At 30.9% G+C, this 23,385-nt stretch overlaps 1 protein-coding gene across 1 annotated transcript in view; it reads right to left on the reverse strand.

Moving 5' to 3' along the window:
• Window positions 1-23,385, reverse strand: part of LOC122269722 (polycystin-1-like protein 2) — a 51,790-nt gene that overhangs the window by 15,307 nt on the left and 13,098 nt on the right. Inside the window, exons 6-17 of the mRNA XM_043044131.2 lie at window positions 22,954-23,105; window positions 20,707-20,829; window positions 17,956-18,078; window positions 16,496-16,604; window positions 16,035-16,114; window positions 14,246-14,376; window positions 11,871-11,997; window positions 10,716-11,094; window positions 9,180-9,424; window positions 7,013-7,237; window positions 3,549-3,650; window positions 990-1,105 (exon numbers count right to left, since the gene is read on the reverse strand). Coding sequence (XP_042900065.2) covers window positions 990-1,105; window positions 3,549-3,650; window positions 7,013-7,237; window positions 9,180-9,424; window positions 10,716-11,094; window positions 11,871-11,997; window positions 14,246-14,376; window positions 16,035-16,114; window positions 16,496-16,604; window positions 17,956-18,078; window positions 20,707-20,829; window positions 22,954-23,105 — 1,912 coding nt within the window. The remainder of the gene's footprint in view (window positions 1-989; window positions 1,106-3,548; window positions 3,651-7,012; window positions 7,238-9,179; window positions 9,425-10,715; window positions 11,095-11,870; window positions 11,998-14,245; window positions 14,377-16,034; window positions 16,115-16,495; window positions 16,605-17,955; window positions 18,079-20,706; window positions 20,830-22,953; window positions 23,106-23,385) is intronic.

Genomic DNA, 23,385 nt, shown 5'->3' on the forward strand with positions numbered 1-23,385 from the left:
GGTGAGAGAAATGTTAACATCTAAAACAAGAACCCTTATTATTATTTTTTTTTTGCAGAGATTTTGATTTTTCAGATAAAAGTAGCTCAATTTAACAAACAGCTTTTTTACATTTTGGTGAGCAGATGGTGTTGTTGTCAGCAAAAATATTTTTGAAAAAACTTGCAGGAAATACACACCAAATTGAAAAAAAAGAAAGAAAAAAGATGCGTATTATTTTGTTGAATGATGCCAAACTTTTGCTTTCTGCGGGTAAGACAAGTTTGCAGCTAATGTAGTTTTCCTAAAGCATTTCTATTTACTTGAGATGGAATACCGTTAGTTGGTTTTTAAAACTCAAAATTAATTATTTTAAAATAAAACCAATGTATTCTTTCCTGGAATTTACACTGCACTTGATAATTTGCAATTAACCTCCATCGGGCTGTATTTATATCACCGACAGATCGAACCACCGACGCTACTTGGCCAACACGATACTTTCATCGGCAGCTCATTTAAATAAAAAAAATCTTTGAGGGGAAAATTCCTTTTCAGAGTCTTCCTGAATTTTTTTTTTTTTTTTACCGAGGCTCAATATTTAAGTTCTTGAAAAAGCAAAAAAAAATATGCATAAATGATCATTTATATTTTTTCCGCCATATAAACTAATCAAATAGTAAGAGTATACTGGAACTGCAATGAAATGATCTATGAATGGTAATTCACTCCATATCACAAAATAATTTACAATGGGGACCGGAAAGTAATGTCGTTTCGGCGCATTAAATATTCGCTAGTCTTAGAAACCAATTCTTTTTTTTCCCGATCCATTTTCGATTTGGCATTGAAAGGTTGCTGAAAACGAAGGTGAATACAATATTGATCAAAAATAAAATCTTTATAAGAAATATCAAATGCACCGAAATGACATTACTTTCCGGTCCCCCTAATATTATAAAGTGAAAATACACAATGAACAATTATTTAACAGAAACGATTTTAAATACCTTGGGACAGACATGATAAAAACATCGATGGCTCCCCGTTGGAGAATAGGTCGTTTCTGGTCAGAAAAACACCGAACTTGGGTTTCTTCATCATCACCAGATAAGATAAAAAATACCTAATATTTGAGGGAAAAACAAGCTTACAATAAAAGAAAACAATTTAAAATAAAACACATACAGTAGAGAACCGATTATCCGGAACGATCGGGACGTCGGCACTATCGCTATTCCGGATAACTGATTTTTCCGGTTTTCTGAATCGCTACAAAAAGCCGTTTTTTTAGTGTTAAACCTAACTAAAAAAAATATTTGGAAATAATCTTTAAAATAAGAAAAAACGATGAGGTAATACACTAATGATTATTTCTGAAATTATGGTAAGGTAAACATCTTTCAAAAAAGAAAGAAAAATCGTAAAATCTTATGAGGAAAAAAAAATTATTTTTTAAAAATTGCGGGAAAATTTATCGAATTTCGTTCCGATTTTTTGGTTTTCCGGTTTTCTGATTTCCGGATAACGGGTTCTGTACTATAATGACATAAAATTAAAAAACAATTGTGATCGCTTTATTACGATCACTGGTTAGCCATTGGTCAAATGCTTTTTTTCTTGACTCTGATAAACGCTACAACATTTCAAATCATGGGTTGCAAAACCTGTTTCAATTGACGTTTGTCCTCTTGTCGTCAGAATGGTTTATAAATACTGCCTATATACGTGTTTCAAAACGTCACAAAATACTTTTCCTTCGTCAATATTCATATTCATATTAAAATCACCGTCAAGACAGTAAATATAAGATAATAATAAAAAGAATATAAAAATACTTTACTATACTATACTCAGGGGTCTGTTTAGAAGAAATTTGGGTCCGTTAACGGACTCTTCACAAAATATCTTTTCATAAAAACGGACCCTTCACAAAATATTTTAACTTAAAAACGGACCCTTCACAAAATAATTTTTCCTTTAATCGGACCCCTCACAAATTTGCTTATCTTCATTACTGTTTTGTTTATCAATAAACCCTTCCCAGAAAAGGGGGGGGGGAAGACAGATGTAAACAAACTAGATTTTGTCTTCGGCAGAAGCTTCTTCCTTTATTCGTCCGAAATTAATATTCTGCATTCAGCAGTATTGGCTAAATACCAAATATTTGTATGTTGCATCTCTAATTTAGTAGTTGCAATCGCTGCTTAGTTTTTAAAATTTAATTTTTTTAATTATCATTTTACAGTGTTGAGCATAATCCTGTATGTCTACAATTTAAAAACTCCTTGAAAAAGTTTTTTTGCAATAACAGACCCTATTTGCACAAATTCACAAACGCAGACCCTGGTTGAAAGAATGTGACTTAACGTTTATTTCATATTTACAAATTACGAGTAATTTTTTCACAATTTTACAAAACCGGACCTTTCACAAAATGTCTGGACAGACCCCTGATACTATAAATTATGTAAATACATAAAAAATGCCTGCTGGTGAAAATAAAAAGAAATAAAGTTTATAATAAGCTTATTTTCAAACCAATGCGGGCTAAAGAATACTATTACAATTTTTAAAAAAATATTATTTTAAGTTAATCTTGTATGACTTGACTGGTTTTATCGGTACTATACAAAACAAGGTCATCAGATAACAGAAGATTCTGTACTGCAGGATGTGAATACATGATGCAGTTTACAGCATCAAAACTGAGCCCTGTCAAGTCTTCCTGAAGGTGGGCAGTGGCATTTATTCTTTAAAAAAAACATCAGCGGGAGGNAAACATCAGCGGGAGGTGAACCGGGAAATATATACCAGGCAGTTGAATTTAATTTTAAAAAACATCAGTGCAGGGTATATCAAGTACTAACTCTAATATCCTTTGATCATTAAATAATAAACTTTGATTTCTTTAAAATAAATGTCAATTATTTAAAACAAAAAAAAAATAAGTATAAAAAGTCATATAAACAGAACCCGCTCTGTGATTGGTTGAAATTTTCTTCGGTATAATAGCACACTGAAAGCTGCAGTGGCTTAGGGGACAGATAGTTCGCTTCAAAATAAGGTGACTCCGATTCGAATCCCAGTGATGGCTGGTCGAAACGAATTCCACACCCAGACGCACGAATCACAGTGCCGATAAAAAAAAAATAATCCTCATGGGTTAGAATCCCCTTGTCTTTAGGCTAACCGTGGGAGGATTTTGGTGGTTTTCCTCTCTATATAACTCAAATGCCGCTAGTTCCACTAAAAAGTCCTCCGCAAAATCAAATTTCTCCCAATATTTGATCCAGGAGTTCCCCTGTCATCTGGATTGGATTCAATATTACAGGGCTACGGAGTTGAACATAAGTAGTCATTAACTCAAAATTGGGTCGGCTATTCAATGACAGTTATAAAATGGAATAAAATAATAAGATAAATTTTATTGAATGGACTGATCAGTGTAATAGACACTTCATGCAGCGAAATGTAAAAAGCAACAGCATTTTATTTGAAGCTTCAGCTTTCAACTCTTGTTGGGACAAAATGTATCATTATGAAAACGTTTTTAATCATGTACTTGCATTTGATTTAGTGCCAGCATTCCTTTGATGTCCGGTATACACGAGAATCTCATAAATATACTTATCCTCAGCTTCATTGTCTTCTAAAGGAGTGGCACCAATCTGCAAAGAAAAATAAAATGAACTTTTTCTCCAAATGCAAGATGTTCAATTAAAAAAGTTAAAGCACATATCTACAGAATCAAAACCTAATTGTTAAAATTTAAGTAAAAAAAGCAGATACAATAGGGGCTCACCAGTCACAGTATTAAGTTAAAACCCTATTGAAATCTAACAAATCACAATTACTGAGTATAAGACATCATAATAACTAAATTCTTATACAGAATTTTTTAAATATATAATAAAGGCTATTCACGCAATACATTATATAGTTTGTCTAAAGTAAGAACTTCCCTAGCTATTCGTCTGAACCCAAGGCGGTGACTATGGCAACGAGGTATAACTATTTCAGGAAGGGGTGTGGGATCATTGTTTAGGACTGGCTTTGGCTCGGGTTGGCATGAGAAAGGGGATCTTTTTCTTCGGTCTATTGTGTTAGCCCTAAAGTGAAGAGATGCTACCCTCTCTGAAATGAGCTCTTCTTGTTTTCATAGCAACAGACGGCCTCAGACTGTACTTACCGCAGACAAACTATAATTTTGAATAACGTAAATAAATACGGTACATAAGTATTAATATTATGTATATGTAAAGTATTAATGCATACAGATCAATTACAGTATAATTTGATTGATAGTCAAAAAGAAAGTGAGAGGAATTGAAAGGAGATTATTAGACACCATAGAAAAATTTCATTGTTTTAGTGCCACCTTCCAGAATAGTGATTTTGATTCCAATTGTGTTCATCTTCCTTCTCACTTAAATAAGTTCGAATTTATGACCACTAATGTATTCATTTTTGTGGTTAGGATTTTAAAACTTTATGCTAAGCGAGATGATTACTGAACACCCTATATGTAATATTAAAAGACACTAATGAGACTGTTAATATTGAATTATAGTTTTAAATCTCTATCTTTAATCCAAAACCAAACTCTTTTTACTGTCTCTTTAATAATCTATTCCTTGTTGAAGATATTACTTTTAAGTTAAATTCACATTTCTTGTAAATACCTATCTTAAAATTTCATCACTAAAAATGCTTGATTTAAATTATAAAATAATTCACTTAATACTTTATTAGATTTATTCTCTTTTTCTTGCACAATATTATGTCATTAGCAGATTTCTGCAAATCTTTTCCCAAATAATCCCCTCTACAAAACCAGGGGTCTGTTTAGAAGAAATTTGGGTCCGTTAACAGACCCTTCACAAAATATCTTTTCATAAAAATGGGCCCTTTACAAAATAATTTATCTTTTAATCGGATCCTTCACAAATTTGTTTATCTTCATTATTGTTTTGTTAATCGAATATACCCTTCCCAGAGAGGGGGGGGGAGAGAAAGACAGATGTCAACGAACTAAGTTTTGTCTTCCGCAGGCGCTTCTTCCTTTTTCGTTCGAAGTGAATATTCTGTGTTCAGCAGTATAGGCTAAATACCAAATATTTGCATGTTGCATCGCTAATTTAGTAGCTGCAATAGCTGTTTATTTTTTAAAATTTAATATTTTTAATTATAATTTTACAGTGTTGGGCATAATCTTGTGTCTTTACAATTTAAAAACTCCTTGAAAAAGTTTTTTTGCAATAACAGGACCCTATTTGCACAAATTCACAAAAGCAGGACCCTGCTTGAAAAAATGTGACTTGACTTTTTTTTTTATATTCACAAATTACGAGTAATTTTTCTACAATTTTACAAAAACAGGACTTTTCACAAAATGTCTGGACAGAACCCTGAAAACATGAGCCGAGCACACAAAACGTGAGAATTATTCCTCTGATTTCACTAACAAAACATTTATCGAGACATTCTAAATTACATTTGATCAAAAGATCGAACTACTAGACTAGAACTCAATCTAAATGGTTCAAGGGAGTGACCTCAAATATGCTAATTTGTTTGCGTACACGATATTTTAAGTTACGAAACTAGTCACAAAAGGGCACTTTCTCCGAATAATAATATCTTTATTTCCGATGAGTTCAGATTTCTGACCTCTAAAATACAGATGGCAACCGCAATCAGGGAAAAAGGGTCCCAATAGTTTTGCAAGGAGAAAGGTTCAAAGATTGGACCCCTAAATATTCATTTTTCTTTTCCCCTATTTTGCAATATCTTGAGAATTTTTTAAATGAATTGAAGAATTTTTGCACACAATTATAAAACTCATTTATCCAAAGATAACTTTCTAAAAAAATTATTTGTGATTATTATTTATCATTATTTTATGTAATAATAATCGAAAAAGTTTTTAATTGTTTCAAATTTTTACATCACTTTAAAGAATATAATTTTAAATGGTAAAATACAAAATTGGCCAAATAGTTCCTGAAAAATTGAATAATAAAAGTCATATATTTAAAATTCAATTTTTCAGGAACTGTAAGTCACTCCGCTTTCTACATGGTATTTATAAGAAATCTAACAAGTTTCACCAAAAAATAAACTCCTCAATATGAAGAAGAAAAAAAAGATGAAAGGAAAGCAACAAAAATGGGTATGGTTTTGATCTAATATTAGATAGGGATTTAAAACCTCGTAAAGAGGTTTTTTGTATTATATTCTTCTTCAAGAGATGTGTGCAATTTGTGATGTTGAAAGTATACACTTTCTTGACAAAGATTCTTCTCTCTATCTAAATTTATAATAAAGTATGAACTGTCGCTTGTTATAAATTTCAATTTTAAAAGAATAAAATTTGCGTGGTGCGAAATTAATTGGGAGAACTGGTAATAAACAAACTGTGATAATATTCATTTAGCAAGCATGCTGTGTTAAAAATGTATTTAAAAAATATAATCACCTACTGCAGCGTTTCCCAAAGTGTGGTACGCGTACCCTCAGGGGTACGGGAACAGTTTAGTGGGGGTACACATTCTAATGCGAAATATCTTGCAACAAACGAAAATTTCAAAAACTTTTATTTGAAAACAAAGCTAGCCATGAAAATTTACGATTACACACTTTTCTATTGGCTATTTTTTGCAGAGTTAATAGTTAATAATCAGTGGTGTCAACAGCCAGTTGTGATTTTTAACTTTTGTGCAATTTTTTTACAGTAAAAAACTCATTAATTTCTTTTATTAGTGGTACTCAGCATTTCGAAAAATTTAGAAAGGGTACACAAATGTCATAAGTTTGGGAAACACTGACATACGGATTCATGTTTACTATGACATTGTAGACAAACTAACAAAAAAGTTAATATTAAAATTTTAAATGATTTATTCACATAAAAAAAGTTTTTTTTTTATTAAAAAAATTGGATTGCTTAGAGCATTATTAAACAACTAAAAATACAATAGTAACATAAAATACTGATAGGTTAAAAGAATGCTGACAATTAAAGTTAAACCTTTTCCAAGTCTTTCCGATCTTTGAATCTTGCAAAAATGATCAGAACAATGAATGCAGAAAACATGACAATGATTGTGACGTATATTGCTATATTTTGATTGAATCCAGCATGTGCAAACACATAATTGAAATCTATTTGATTAGGTGTCACAAAAAATCCACTTCCAAACGACGTTAAGTGGTTACAGGCACAGCAAGTAACTCCCGATTCCACTTTACTAACCTAAAAGGAGAACAAAAAAAACATATTTTATATCAGAACACAAACCACAATTACATTGTGAAATTCAATAGAGAATCATTTTATTGTATTAACCCTAACTATTAGATATCTAAAACAGTTCTGCCACAGGGTGTTTGATGACTCAGCACTGGTATTGTGAACTTCAAATATTCGACTTGTATCTGTTCCAGTTGCAAAAAGGTTGTGCTATACTGCAATCAGATAATTCTTAAAGATAATGCCAGACCTCAATCTAGCAGGAGTTAAACATACCTTAAGGAAGTTTTACCAGGGGTCTGGATAGAAGAAATTTGGGTCCGTTAACGGACCCTTCACAAATTTGTTTATTTTCATTACTGTTTTGTTAATCGAATAAACCCTTCCCAGGGCAGAAAACATGAAAGATGGACGTAAACGAATTAAGTTTTGTCTTCGACGGACGCTTCTTCCATTATTCGTCCGAAATGAATATTCTGCGTTCAGCAATGTAGGCTAAATACCAAATATTTGTATGTTGCATCTCTAATTTAGAAGCAGCAATTGCTGTTTATTTTTAAAAATTTAAATTTTTTTTAATTATAATTTTACAGTACTGAGCATGATCTTGTATCTATTTACAATTTAAAAACTCATTGAAAAAGTTTTTTGCAATAACTGAACCCTATTTGCACAAATTCATAAAAGCAGGACCCTGGTTGAAAGAATGTGAGTAATTTTTTCACAATTTCACAAAAATCGGACCCTTCACAAAATGTCTGGACAGACCCTTGTTTACCTTATCATTGTTGTTTCTAATGAGACTTTGACAATCCAAGCTTGTCAGCCATTGGAAGTGCAAATCAAGTCAAAAAGAAGCACCTTTCATTTGATAAGAGAGTAAAGCTAGGGTGAAAGTACAACTTAGCTCAACTAAGTAGCACCACTCATTTGTGAGTTAACTTTCACAATTTAGACATAAATCTGAAGAAAAATGCTTTTTTCAATTCCCTATTCCCATGGTAATGCTCAATAACCAACCACAATTCTTTCAATTGCCTAGATTTTATGAGCATGTATAGCACTTGGTGGGTCTCAGCAGCTTTGAAAATTGAAATCTGGCACCTTTAAACCAAAGCTTAGTTACTCGGTTACCTTCATCCTAGTCGATTTCCAGATATTGCCTGCATCAGATTATCATCTGTTTTTGGACAGAGATTAAAAAGAGCAACAGTTATTGCTACACAAGTAAAAGGACAAGTTTTGGTTCGAATTTGACATATATGTAGAAATAACTTTCAGCTCGTAAGGGACCATTCAAATATTACATAAGCATATTTTTAGTAATTTTTCTCCTCATCTCCAATCGCTAACAAAATAATCAAATCACAAACTTGTTACCATGTTTATGTTAAAAAGTTGCATCTCCCCCAGTCCTGGTTTTTGCTTTAACTTTGACTTTTACTGTAGCAATAAAATTTTAAGATTAAATTCAAATAGATTAAATTCAATAAAACTTTTCATAAGTAATTCATTCATTACAAGCATGTACACTGCAAGCACTCAGTGGGTCTCAGCAGTTTTTAAAATTGAAATCTGGTCCCTTCGAACTAAAGCATAGTTACTGGGCTATTACGGCTTCCATCCTTGTTAATTCCCAAACATTGCCTGCATCAGATTATGATCTGTTTTTGGACTGAGATAAAAAATAGCAACAGCTAAAAATTTTGAAAATAAGGAGATTTTAATGTTTTAATGTAAGTACTGCTCATACCCTTCCACCCCCCGGGTCAGCAAAAATAAATAAATCGCAAATCCCCTGTCAAGTACTTATGCAATATTTGAATGGGTTTCCATAAGAGTTTCAACAGCCTTCATGAAATTTTCATAGTAATGTACAAGTAATAAACGTTCAAGCATAATGCATATGTTTTAAAAAATAGGAATGAATACTTTTAATACATACGTCACATCCCCCAGTAATCCATTTCTCTTCGGCATCACTGAAGTGATAACAACCAATAGAGCCAATATTAATGGAATAATTAGTAGAAAATTGATTGGTCATGTTAACAACATTTAGCTGGTTCTTTTTTGGATTCTTAAAAAATTCGTTCGCACTTGTAGAGTTGCCCAATTGTCCAATGCCAATTGTTAGATTTTTTCCACTGCTGGTAATAATGTCTTTTCCAAAAAACGATGTAAATCCACCTAAAATTTTTTTTTTAAAGAATAACATATTAAAAAGAAATTTACTTAAAAAGATACTCATTGTTTGAAAAACTAATTAATTATAAGTGAAAAGAGATAGAAATGTACAGTTTGCAGTGTTCTGCTTGGAAAACTAATGAATTTATTCATATAAGGATAAAAAAAGTCTGCAAGTTTCTAAACAGATGGCGCTGCTGATTAGCAGCAATATGATACGGTCTAAGGACAAAATTAATATACACCCATTCAAATATTTTCAGTAGGAATATACTAAAAACATTCTTTTTTTACATAACGATACACTAAATGTTGTAGAAAATTACAAGAATTCTGCAATTACTATAAATTTCAAATCAAAATTTTAATATTAAAGGTATAAAAATTGTATGCTTATTATGAGTTAAAAATTGTTAAATAACCAGCGTTATCTTCTTCTTAGCAAATTAAAAGTTCTGGTAGTTCTTCAGATCCTAACATATACTACAAAAAGAATGTGCCTTTTGTTCATATGTATATATCATGTCACTTTATTTCCCTTCCTGATAACTTTATATAAAATCAACATTCTCTGTTATCAATTAAAAAATATTGTACTTAATTCCATGTTCCTGCAAAACTTGTTACAATTTGGAAAGTTGTTTATCATAGGGATTTTTGCTTTTCATTTCGCCAAGTACGGAGCTACGTAACGTAGTCTACAATGTGTTAGCAAAAACATTGTGCTAAAGATATTTAGCTTAAATCAAAATCATTGTTCAAAATAAAAGAAAAAGAGGTAGAGAAGTCTATTTCAAAGTTTAGATTTTTTATTGCTATTTTAACATTAAATATGTGTATTTGTTTATAACAGCAAACTTGTTGTAATGACAATTTTCTCAGCTATTCTGAATTGTTGTTATAGTGGGTTTTTACAGTATTTCACAAACAAACAATTTATATAGTCAAGAAAGATAATCTTAAACTCAATTTGTAAATCTAATTTTGTGTGACAATAACAGTAAGATCAATACATTAATAAATTTTTTATGTTTTCAAAATAAATAAATGATATTTAACTTTAAGTTGCTACAGCAGTGTCAGTAATTCAGTTTTTGATTAAAATGTCAAAATCATTGCAGCTTTCGATATTTTGATCTCACTTATCAGTATCTTTTTTTTGTTGAGATAATGATACTGAAATTTAACTGAATATTAGTCATTATTTGATGTCAAGAAAATTTTTCCAAATTTATAAACACATTTATATTAAAAAAAAGGTACTTTTAAAATTTTTTATGAAAATAGAAAATACCTTGAATGTTTTGTATGCCATCATAATCCTGCAAAGATGGATAATCCCCATATTTATAGACCATAATTAAAGGAACATTAGGATAATCAGGTTCAATGGTCAGTGTAACAGACATTCCTTCTGCATCCACTAAAACAGAGTGGTACACTAGAACATCAGAGCTAGTGGGAAATTTAGGAACAACGTACTCCATTTTTGTGTCTTTATCATCGGAAGCGGAAACTGGAATACAAATGATAAATGGGTCTTTGGAGTCATTCACGGATAGTTTCGAGTGTCCATCCCGAGAAGTGATGTCCAGCTGAATTTCATTGGACGAATCACTCAAGTTGTTTGAATTCTCTGCATAGGATTCGAGGGGTTGGGTCCATCGCACAGCCTATGATTGAAACAGTGATAAAATTATTTCTGATTAGGGTAATTTTCTTAAAAAGAAAGAAATTAATTATGCTCAAGAGATACAATTCCAGTTTTCAGTTTTAAACTCAATCAAGAAAATAAGTGAATTCTTAGAATTAGTTGTGAGACAAACTGACTTTCAAGTTAATCTAAGTTTATTTGTTTACTTTTGTTCATAAAAAACCCATTGATTATTGGAAGTTGTATTTCTCAAAAAGAGAAAGTAAATCAGATGCTAATAAAGAGAGCTGTCTGCATTCTGAAGCTAGCATGTTTAATTTTTACTGCTCATTCGGTGTTTATGAGGGAATATGAGCAATAAAATAAAATCCTACCTAAAAAAAAAAAAAAAATTCCTGAATGTCACAACATACGGCTGAAAAATAACAATTGTTATTTTTTTGGTAGTTTTATTTTTAATTGTTATTTTATGTATTAAGCTTCGTATAAGCGATCAACAAAAATTATTTTTGTTGGAAATTTACACACAGATTTCACAAAGTTACTGGATCTGATTATAGGCCAATCCCCTCCCTATAGCTTTTGGAAATATTCCTAATTGGAATCCTCTAATTGGAAATATAAGATACTTGCCAGATTTAAGTGTTAATAAAAAAAATTAAATCATATTTCATAACAGTCTTTCATTTTTCTTAAATTGATTTTAAGTGTTTTAAAAAAAACAACATAATTTTCAATGGTCCCACATTTTTTAGAACACAATTTAAATTTAATGAAATAATGACAACAGGTCACCTGGATTCCAATAGCTGAGCCATTTTGCTGACATTCATTTTTCTGCAATGCTTTACACAGATCGGGAAGAATGATTGAAGATGAACCCTGTTGAATAACTTGGCCAGACAGTTCAGAGGCATAATTTCTTTAAAATAAAACCTGCTTTAAAAATTTATTCACCATAACTTAGGTAATTGTGTCAATGAGATAAAAATTGCTGCATTTAAAGTAATTTTTTTTTAAAAAAAATACTATATAGCTATAAAATTTTAATAAAATACCTATAACACTTAAATAATTTTGTACATTTTAGTTTGATTCAAATTCACTTTTGCATGATTGATGAGTTTCATAGAAGAAAAAATAAGAGGAAAGCTTGAAATTGTTGTGTGGGGCATGAATGGAGATTGAATAGAGTTAGCATGTCTTATATACAAGTGAATTGATGTTTAATAATTGTAGTGGTAGTTATGCCACAATACTCCCTCACCAGAATTTTATCAGGGATATAATTCGATGAACGGATACCACTAGTTGCTGTATTTGTCAAAGACCGGGAGAACTGCATTAAGTTCACCTTGGGAGCTATATTAAGTTCATGGTTGTGTGTGGTCTCTCCTGAGTTGTGAATTGTGTAGTGATTGTGAATTGATATTTAATAATTGTGGTAGTTATGCCACGGTTGTAACAGCTTCAATTTAAGTCTATTATGAACATCTAAAGTTTCTTGTCTCCTTTGAGGTGAGCTTAAGCCGTCATTTTAAAATTTTCTGTAGTAGAGGATTATGCATATAAAGAGTACAATTTTGGACTTACACATAAAACCATTAATAACTTCAAAACTATTAGTTCTATCATTATGACTTAGCCTTCCTTTGATTTAGCATAAAATGATGCATAGGAAAAAATATCTTACTATTAAGCAATGTGAGTAACATAAAAAGATTTCAGTTAAAAAAAATCTGTTTATTCATACTAAAATTTTTATAATTTACGAACTATTAGTCTCATAACAATAGGATATTGATCTTTCACTAGTATAAATTGCAATAATTAAGTTTCCCTCCATTTTGACTCCCTTTTTAAGCAGTAAATTCAAAATGGAGATTGAAGCTCAAACCAGAGAAGGGTCCAAACTCCAGATATTCATATACAAGGGCACAAATTTTTAAACAGTTTCCAGCTTTCACTACATTAATTAACTTAGGCATAAGTCTAAAAGTGTACAGTGCGTCAAAAAGAAAAGAAAAGAAGGACCACTTTGAATAACTTTTGATCTAATGATCGGATCTTCACGTTCTAGGACTCAATCTTAATGGTTCGAGGGGGTGACCACAAATATGATAATTAATTAGTGCAAATGATATTTTAGGTTATGAAATCATACTCTAGAAACGCACTGTCTCAGAATAAACATAGCTTTTTTCAACAGGTTTGGATTTCTGACAACCAAAATATAGGGTCCCCGTTGTTTCATCAGGAGTGCGATCCAAAGTTAGAACCCCAATATGCTAATTTTACTTAGTGCTTATTCCACCTTATCTCGAGAACTTTTTAAGCAAATTGAATATTTTTTGCATACAATTATAAAATTCGTTCATCCAAAAATTTTTTGTTTTTCATTTTATTAAATAATAGCCGAAAAAATTTAGAATTGTAATGTATACAGTTTTTTACATCATTTTAAAATCAAAATCAAATGAATAGTTCTTGAGGAATCAAATTTTAGAAAGGTCGTATAGATAAAATTTGACTTTTCAGGAACTATTCAACAAACTTCACTCAAATTTTGTATTTTGCCATGTAAAATTACATATTTTAAAATAATGTAAAAAACTGTATATCTTACAATTCAAAATTTTTTCGACTATTATTAAATTAAATTAAATAATAAATATTAACTAAAATGTATTTTTTACATGGAATTATCTTTAGAAAAACGAACTTTATAATTGTGCGCAAAATTTTTTCAATTCGCTTTATAAGTTCTCGAGATATGGCGAAATACATACGAAGTAAAATTAACATTATGGGGACCAAACTTTGGATTGCTGTCCTGATCAAACTATGGGAACTATTATCTCCCAGATTGCGGCTACCCTTTATATTTTGGGGTCTGGAATTCGAATCCATTGAAAAAAAGGTAAGTTTATTCAGATAAAGTGCTTTCTTGCGCCTGATTTTGTAACTTAAAATATCGTCAGCACTAATTAATTATCATATTTGAGGTCCTCCCTTCAAACCTTTAAGATTGAGTCCTAGAACGTGAATATCCGATCATTAGGTCAAAAGTTATTCAGGATGAATCATTTTTTTTTTGGAGCGCTGTACTTAATATTATATATTTTTAAAGTATAAAAATAACTAATAAAATTAAAAAAAGAAGTGTCTACTTGATGAATGTCAATTGAAATCCAAGTTTGGACTCAGAGTAAAATGGATCTGGTCCGACCATTATTTCCTCAATGCACTTCTGCTGAATTTCTGATATCATTTCTTTTAGCTCAGACACCATTCCCTTAGTCTATAAAAAAAAGTTTAACATTTTAATGCATGGTTGACACTACAAAAAATTTCAAGACTGTACTTTTTTTTTGACAAATTAACGCAGTCTTGCGTTGTTACCGGAATTTTCAGAAATTTATAGCTCACTGACACCAAAATTTACCTTTCTTTGACAATGGCTCACTTATAAAATCAAGCGGTCAGTAAGCAGGTGGGTGACCACTTTGTGGGTGACCACTTGAAAATTATATTTTTACTTTTAGACCAAATACATACCATATATTAAAAAAAAAAGAAAAAAAAAAGAATTTTAATTTAACTTGGCTGACATATCAATATGCTTAGGGGTTGGAATGCTAATTGGAATCNCTCCGGATCATCCCATTGTGTAGGTCGAGTGCGACGTAAATGAAGTACATACAGTACCTGTATCTACCTACTTATTAATCACTTCGCTATATTTTCTAAAAAAAATATTTTTCTTTATTTTATTAATTTATTTTCTACAAGTAAACAAAATAAAAATAATAGCTAACCTGGTGTATTTTTTTTACACTTTTCTCTGGTGTATTTTTTTACACTTCGAACTTTTTTTTCTTTCCATCATTATTTACTTTTATCTCCATTTAAAAAAAAAAAAAATTAAAGGAATCTTGATTTAACTTTGGCTAACATATCAACATGCTTAGGGGGTGGAATACAAAGTAAAGGCAGATTTAGATTCAGCTATAGTACAAATTTTGTTTACGCAAACAGACGTTGGAGTTCAATCAATCCCGTTTGTCAGGAGTTGAGGAGTAAGAAATGACAAAAGCAAGATAAATACAAGTCCTGACACCATTCTTTCATTGCAGTGTGACTCCATTACTTGATCATTTTGCAGTAATTGTTAAAAATGACAATGCTTTCATTAAAATGTATTATAATTTTTGTTTTTAACAGAAAATATGTTACATTTTTAAGGTAACAAAATTTAATGAAAAAAAATGGGAAGAAGATAGTACAGAACCCGTTATCCGGAAATCAGAAAACCGGAAAACCAAAAAACCGGAACGAAATTCGATAAATTTTCCCGCCATATTTAAAAAAAAATTTTTTTTTTCCTCATAAGATTTTTGGATTTTTCTTTCGTTTTTGAAAGATGTTTACCTTACCATCATTTTAGAAATAATCATTAGTGTATTACTTCATAGTTTTTTCTTTTTTTTAAGAATATTTCTAAAATTTTTTTTTTTTTAGTTGGGTTTAACAATAAAAAAAACGGCTCTTTGTGGCGATTCAGAGAACCGGAAAAATCAGTTATCCGGAATGGCGATGGTCCCGATTGTTCCGGATAATTGGTTCCCTACTGTACTAATTAATGGAATTTAGTCCATTGATTTTTCTCAAGACTGATTTCAATCCCCAGGACTGAAAAAAAGGTACCCATGCAAATGAATATCACTTTGCCACCATGCTAATGGTACTATACACAAGAAAGATTTATAAATATCCCATTCCATGGTAAAAAATAGATAATTTTAAATTCCGTAAATTTTGTTCCATGTTGAATGGCTTCAAACAACAAATGACTCATTAAAAAAGTTTACTAAGATAAAACCAATTCAATCCCTAGCTAAACCATTTATTAATGTTCTATAATAAATAGAGCACAAAAATAATCACACAATTACTTACATTACTCATTTCACTATCTTTAATTTCGTCAACAAGCCTTTCTTTCAGTTTTTCTTTAACTTCTTCTCGATTTCCTTCAACTGTGAAAAACATATATTATATACAAACAACAGGCAAATAAAATTAAGTTTTTCTGTAAAAGCAGTGAGGATTTTAGTTTTGTATGAAAGCAGTAATTATACCACATAAAAAAATTATATTTTCAGTACTAAAATTTCAAACAAGCTAATTTTTAATATTTGTATGTTATGGACACCGGTTTAAATAAAAGATATTGAACAGTTGATAAAATAGGCATGCAAAATCAATTTAGGTTATGTATACCAATATAGTATATATAGATAAATATAAATTATAAAGTTTGAAAAAAATGAAAAGATACTTTCAAATAGGTATGAATATAAGTAAAAATTTTTTTAAGGAAATAGTGAAAATTAATTATTTAGTTAGAAAGCACTCACTAAAATAAATGAAGTTGTTTGGTTCTGTAGAATTAAAATCCAGAAATTCTTCAGCAGCTCTCATTTCTGCAGGTAAAAATTTACCTCCCATGTTAGATTCAGCAAGAGTCTGAAATCAAATAAAATTAAATTTTATTTTTACTAGACATCTTATTTTAACCAATCAGCATAAATGTAAGATAAAATATACCTTAACATCTTTGTGTTTGAATGCAGTAAAGCATACTGGAAGTGACCACTCTCTGTTCCACAGTAAAATGGTCGCTAATGGAGGCTGGTTGCTTAGCGTAGCAAGGCTTAGGCGTTGCCTCCATTGACTTCAAAATGTTATAGAAAGTACATGATTTTTCGCAAACGATTTTAATTTTACTCAGTGTCATCTTCATGGTGTGGAAATGCCCCTCGTGATCATATCAAAGAGTTCGTGGGTTCGATCCCCGCAGGTCGAAGACCTCCCATGTAGTAAATGGTGACTGGTGCACGTTAAATCTGTCGAGTCACAAAGTCCTCTATGTTCTCGTAACTAATCAATACCTCTGGGGGTACTGATCCAGAAGTTTCCTTGTATCCTGGATTGTGTTCAAAGTTACAAAGCTACAGAGTTGAACATTAGTAGTCGTTAACCCAAAATTGGGTCGGCTGTTTAACGACGGAATAAAAAATAAATATTAAGCTTTTGGGCCATGACGACTCAGCGGACAGAGCGCTCGCCTTCCAATGAGGTCAACTGGGTTCTAATCCTGGTTGTGGCTGGTTATTAGAAATTCCGCATCCGGTTTGCACCGACCTAGGTAAGTGTTTAAATATTTTCAGCGGTAGATGGATTATGGCCTCGAGTCCCTTTGCCCCCGTGGGAAGTTTTCGAGGTTTTCCTCTCCATGCAACACAAATGCAGGTTAGTTACATCAAAAAGTCTTCCATGTACGCAAAATTTCTCCAGGAATCCCTTGTCTCCTGGATTGGGTTCAAAATTACAATGCTACGGAGTTGAACATTAATAGTCATAAACCCCAAAAATTGAGTCGGCTGTTCAACGACAGTTATAAAATAAAATATTAAGCTTCTAAAATATATAACGTCAACAAACATAAATTTAAAAGAAATGTTTTCTGATAAAATAATTTAAAAATTCAAAGTCCATTCGGTATTAAATTTAAAATATTAATATGACCTATTTTCCACACCACAAAAAAATCTATATTTGAAATGCCAAACATCAATGAAATGACATTTATAAAAGAAAATCAGCTTATATAAAAATAAATTGTAAAAATGAATCTCATATTAAAGTCGTGAACAATTTTGCCAACCATTATGAAGAGTTAATTTAAAGCAAGTTTTGCAAAAACATATATCTAATCCAGAAACAATCAAAAATAATCTTATGATTATTTTTAACTGTGAATTTAACAAAAGTTATGTGCATTGCGTCTATTTAATCTGATAACAATGATACTTACTCCAGTTAAAATATCAGCTAGGTTACCAAATTGAGAGAAAACAACTTTCAAATCCTCAGGATGTGTGACTTCAGTCTCATTGATGACACTATACATGTGCTCAATTCCAGTCATGATCTGCGCCTGAAATATAATTACCTAGTGTTAAGTAAGAGAAAAGATGGTGACAAAACTTGAATGTATATAACAAATATTTTTAGCAAAGTGTGAAAATCTATAATTAAGTCTAATAAAATCTTAAGTTTAGCTTTACAATATAATGAAAATAATACATATACTTAATAGTGATGATTCCGCCCGTAAATGTTATACAAAGTTCTCTCTAAGGATTTTTTGTGAAAAATCAAGGATCTTAACATTTTTTATATTAATTAATCATCAAATTAGCCGGCCAGGTGGCCGAGCGGTTAGCGTGCCTGACTGCGAAGCCATAGGCTGCGGGTTCGAATCCCGCTCTGGGCGTGGATGTTTCTCTCTCTCTTTGTGCTGTCCTCTGTTATGTGTATGATGCGTGAATGTGGCCCACCCTATAAACGGGTTTGTGGCAGTGTGGCGTGGGCAATGTTGCTCGCCTCCGTGACTTTGGTTCACAGGTGCCCACTGGGTAACGCGAAATGAGCAACAATTCTGGCATAGTATAGGCAAAGATTCAAATTCAGTGCCTGCCATTGGAAAAAAATAAAAAATAATCATCAAATTATAAAGGAGTTACTGTATGGAAAAGTAATTTTTTATTTTTCATAAGAAGCACATGATTTCATTATCTAGGAAGAAGTAGTTGTTGTCGAATGTCATTAGGGCAAGAGGTGTGTTTGTTCTTTTTTCTAGTGGCTCCATCTATGGCCGAGAATTCAACTTCCGCCACACCCACTTATTGGGTGAACCCATTCATACGTTCATCCACAGATCGTAAATTTGACCTGAACCAGAGAACGACCGATTTCTAATTCAGCACTAACAGAGGTATAATTTGTTATGGGAACATGGAGGAATTTGTGACCTGACAGATTTAATGTGCACCGGTAATCATTTATTACGTAAGGAGTCTTCGGTCGGCTGTATTCGAACCCCCGTTCTCACAAACGGGAGTTCAGCAATTAAAAGAAGTAACGATATGATTTAGAGACAAAATGTTTTTAACACTTTTTGTTTTAAATTATATTTTTAGGATTAAATTGCTTGAATCAACCAGCCATAGTGAAAATTAAGGACTTTTAACAACCCTCATGATTTTTATAGGAAGATTTAGGAGCTTTTAAGGATTGTTAGAACCCTTGTCTCCCAAGCAATTGATAGAATTGATTGAGATTGTTTCCCTGAATGATTTAAAAATAAGCTGATTAATAACTTTTTTTTTCCTATACAAATATTACAAAAGCTACAATAAAATTTTAGAAAACTGATAAAAAACCTGATTTTTGAATTGTGTTTGCAATATCACTCATTATACAAAAATGCCAAATCTACATTCTAAATTTTTTGTCCCCAGCAATGATTTTTCTATTGCAAAGCTTTTATTATAAAAAAAAAAAACATTCCGGCCTTACTGCATCCGTGTATGGGTCCAATAAATGTTTGTAAAATTTAAAGAGAAAATATGCATAGGATATCTTTACAGGGGTCTGTCCAGATATTTCGTGAAAGGTCCGTTTTTCGTAAAATTGTGAAAAATTACTCACATTATTTCAACCAGGGTCCGCTTTTTTGAATTTGCGCAAATAGGGTCCGGTTATTGCAAAAAACTTTTTCAAGGAGTTTTTAAATTGTTAATAGATACAAAATTACGCTCGGCACTGTAAAATTATAATATAAAAAATAAATTTTCAAAAATAAACAGCAATTGCTGCTTCTAAATTAGAGATGCAACATACAAATATTTGGTATTTAGCCTATACTGCTGAATGCAGAATATTCATTTCGGACGAATAATGGAAGAATCGTCTGCGGAAGACAAAACTTAATTCGTTTACATGCATCTTTCTTGTTTTCTGCCCTGGGAAGGGTTTATTCGATTAACAAAACAATAATGAAGATAAACAAATTTGTGAAGGGTCCGATTAAAAGAAAAATAATTTTGTGAAAGGTCCGCTTTTAAGTTAAAATATTTTGTGAAGGGTCCGTTTTTATGAAAAGATATTTTTTGAAGGGTCCGTTAATGGACCCAAATTTCTTCTAAACAGACCCCTGCTTTAAATAATTGTTTTTGTTGCAAAACACACTATCTGGTTTCAAATTGCAAATTAGTGAATGTAACAAATTTATAACCACAAACATGGATCAATGGTGGCATAGGGGATAGAACGTTCGCTTCCAATGAGGTGACAAAGATTCGATGATCCTGGCTCATACCAAGCACTGTGCTGAGGCAAAATATCCTCAGCGGCAGATTGATCATGAGCTAGAAACCCTTTGCGGTCGGGCTAACTCTGGGAGGTTTTTGCAATTTTCCACTCTATGTAATGCTAATACAGGTTTGTTCTATCAAAAGTCTTCAACAAAGACTAGTTTGTTCCAAAGCTTGACCCAGAAGTTCTCTTGTCCTTTGGATAGGGTTCAAAATTGCAAGGATGTGAACATTGATAGTCGTAAACTCAGAATTATGTCGGCTGTTCAATGCCGTTTAAAAAATAAAATGAGCAATATTAGTTGACGTATTAAATTACATAGTTGTCCATTTTAAAGAGAAATACAAGTGGTAGCAAAATGGTTCAATGAATATTTGACAATAATTTCTAAAATAAAAGTCATTACCTTTCCAGTTGCATCTGTGGGTCCGATTTCAGACACTGCACTCAAAGCACCACCAAAAATTTCAGCATCTGCCAAACTTTCCATAGGTAGCCGCAATAATCTGAATATTTCTCTATCTTTTTCCTACAAACACCAATTAATACATGAGCTAAATATAACACACTCATGAAAACAGATTGTATACTTGATATAACAATACAAGAATTAAGCATATTAAAAAAATAATATGTTTTGCAAAAAATATTTTTCTTTAGATGGTTGTTGTTGAAATAAATAGCTGAAAATTAATTCTTAGTATGATAAAAAAGTAAATAATCACTAAAACAGTATAAAAATACTACAAATTTATACAGAAAACTGAAAGGCATATACCTACATAATAGATAAAATAGTTTCAATATAATTTTTATTTATTGTTTTTTGTTACCCTTCCTGGTGGCTTTATGTTATATTAGATTAAGCAAAACACGTTTTTCGAAGATTACACCATCAAATAAAGATTTGGCATATTTGTCTGGTATAGTACTTTTGCTAACTCATGATAACTCTATTACTAACTCTATTACCTATTACTCTCTAACTAACTCTATTACCACCATACCAGTAGTATCTACTATCAAAATGAATTAAGCACCATTGGCATTAGTAATTATACAGAGATTTTTTATGGTTCCCAGAAAAAAAAAGAATCTTCTCTCCATTAATTTTGCTTCTTATAACATTTGTTTTTATTTTGAATTCAATTGCCATTGATTATAAATTGCTTAGTTTTAGTAAGACATATTTCAAAAGCATAACTATAAACAAAATAAGCATATGGTTTCAGAAAACAATAGGAATACTAATTTGGTAACATAGTCCTCACATGCTACTACATTCACGTTAATCTATGAGTTTATAACACAATTCATTTTAACAAGTGAAAAATAATTAAACCTTAAAGAATGCAAAATAAACTCCTTTTTTTAATAAATACAACTGTTTACAGTTTAATTTGAAACAATGGCTAATGCTTAACCAATGAGAAAATTCGTTTTTCAAATGGTCTAATTGAAATTTTTAAAAGAATTGTAGTATCCAGAGCAAATATTCCTTCTTTCACTAGCTACTCAAACTTCAAGATGATAGCACAAACAGTTCATGATCTATAAGAGTAACAGACTGGCACAAACTATTCATTTTATTAATATAGATTGAAGCACAGCTATGGAATTTGTTGTCACAATGTTCAAATCTGGCCTCAGATTTTTCTGAGAGCCCGACTCAAACCTATACTCGATTAAAACTTTAATCAAATCCCAGGAAAACTTATATTATTACTAAGCCAATGTTATTTTCTGAAGTTTTTTTAAGTGTGATTGAAATTAAATGTGTTTTTATTTAAACATCAAGAGACACATAATTACACATCAAGAAATAAATTTTAATAAATATATTTCAGGAAAAAATTGAAATTGGATAGACTCTTTGTAGAAAAAGAAATAGATATCAAAATATCATGGACACTAGTACATAAAAAAACATTAGATTGCCAGAAAATTCGTGTACTAGAAAATTAACATGATAGATACATCAAAATCATTTACATAAAGTTGTTTGTTAAATCGCCATATAAATTTGGATTTATAATTTGTGAATTCAAAATTAATTTATTAAAATTTTATAATTTTAATTTGATATCAAAATTGAAATTTTTATGTGCAGCGATGCCAGCTGCTCCAGATTCGACAAAATATTTTAAGCAACAAGAGATAATAACAAACTAAAATTTGCAGATTTTTGGTTAATTTTATTCTTTTTTTTAAAAGGCTCAACACAGCTTAACTGTAACAAAGTATTTGAATTATTTAGAAGTAGTGGCGAGTAAAAACACTATAAATTTAATTTACTAAATCTAGAATCATACATTAAAAGACTACCACTTGAAAACATTTATCTGCTGTTCAGAGTAAGTTAGCATTTCTGCATCTGTATAGCATTTTCGATGTAATTCTGTAAAATATTTAGATTGAAAATAAATTCTTTTCTTATTAAAGCAAAATAAATAAAGAACATAAAATGAAGAGAACTATTTTTTTAAAGTTTTTCATACCTAACATTTTTTTTATTTTAAAAAAAACTAATTTTGATTTACCAAAGATGGTTTAAACAAAAAAGATTTTAGTTAACGCAAATAATTAGTTTTACTTAAATTGTTTATTCACAGCAGAAAAAAAAAGAGAAGTAGAGATAACTAAAAAAAATTACTAAAGCTTCTTTATCCATTTGAAGGTCAAGTTTTTCTTGCAAATCATCATAAATTTCTTCTCTGGCTTGAGATGTAAAGTAACTATTGTCTATGCCTTCAAGCTCCAAATATTCTTGCCATCTTAAATCAACATCTTTCTCACTGACTTCATCTTCAAGAGAGAGAAAAACAAATTCTTTTATCTTCAAATAAACTTGTGATATGACCACCTTAAGCACACAAGGTGTTCTGTAACTATTGCCCTTAATATAGATTTAAAAAAATCATATCAAAAGTGAGGTCAACAAGCAAACACATTAGGGGTTAGAAATTAGTACTTAAAAAGTAAAAGACAATTTTGAAGTGGGAAAAATCAATATTGAGAAAAATCTTTAAAACCTGTTCGATTAAACTAAAAAAAGAGTAAAGGTGATTATTATAAACACAAGTTT

Source organism: Parasteatoda tepidariorum, chromosome 10 (assembly GCF_043381705.1).
Source record: "Parasteatoda tepidariorum isolate YZ-2023 chromosome 10, CAS_Ptep_4.0, whole genome shotgun sequence".
NCBI lineage: Eukaryota > Metazoa > Arthropoda > Arachnida > Araneae > Theridiidae > Parasteatoda > Parasteatoda tepidariorum.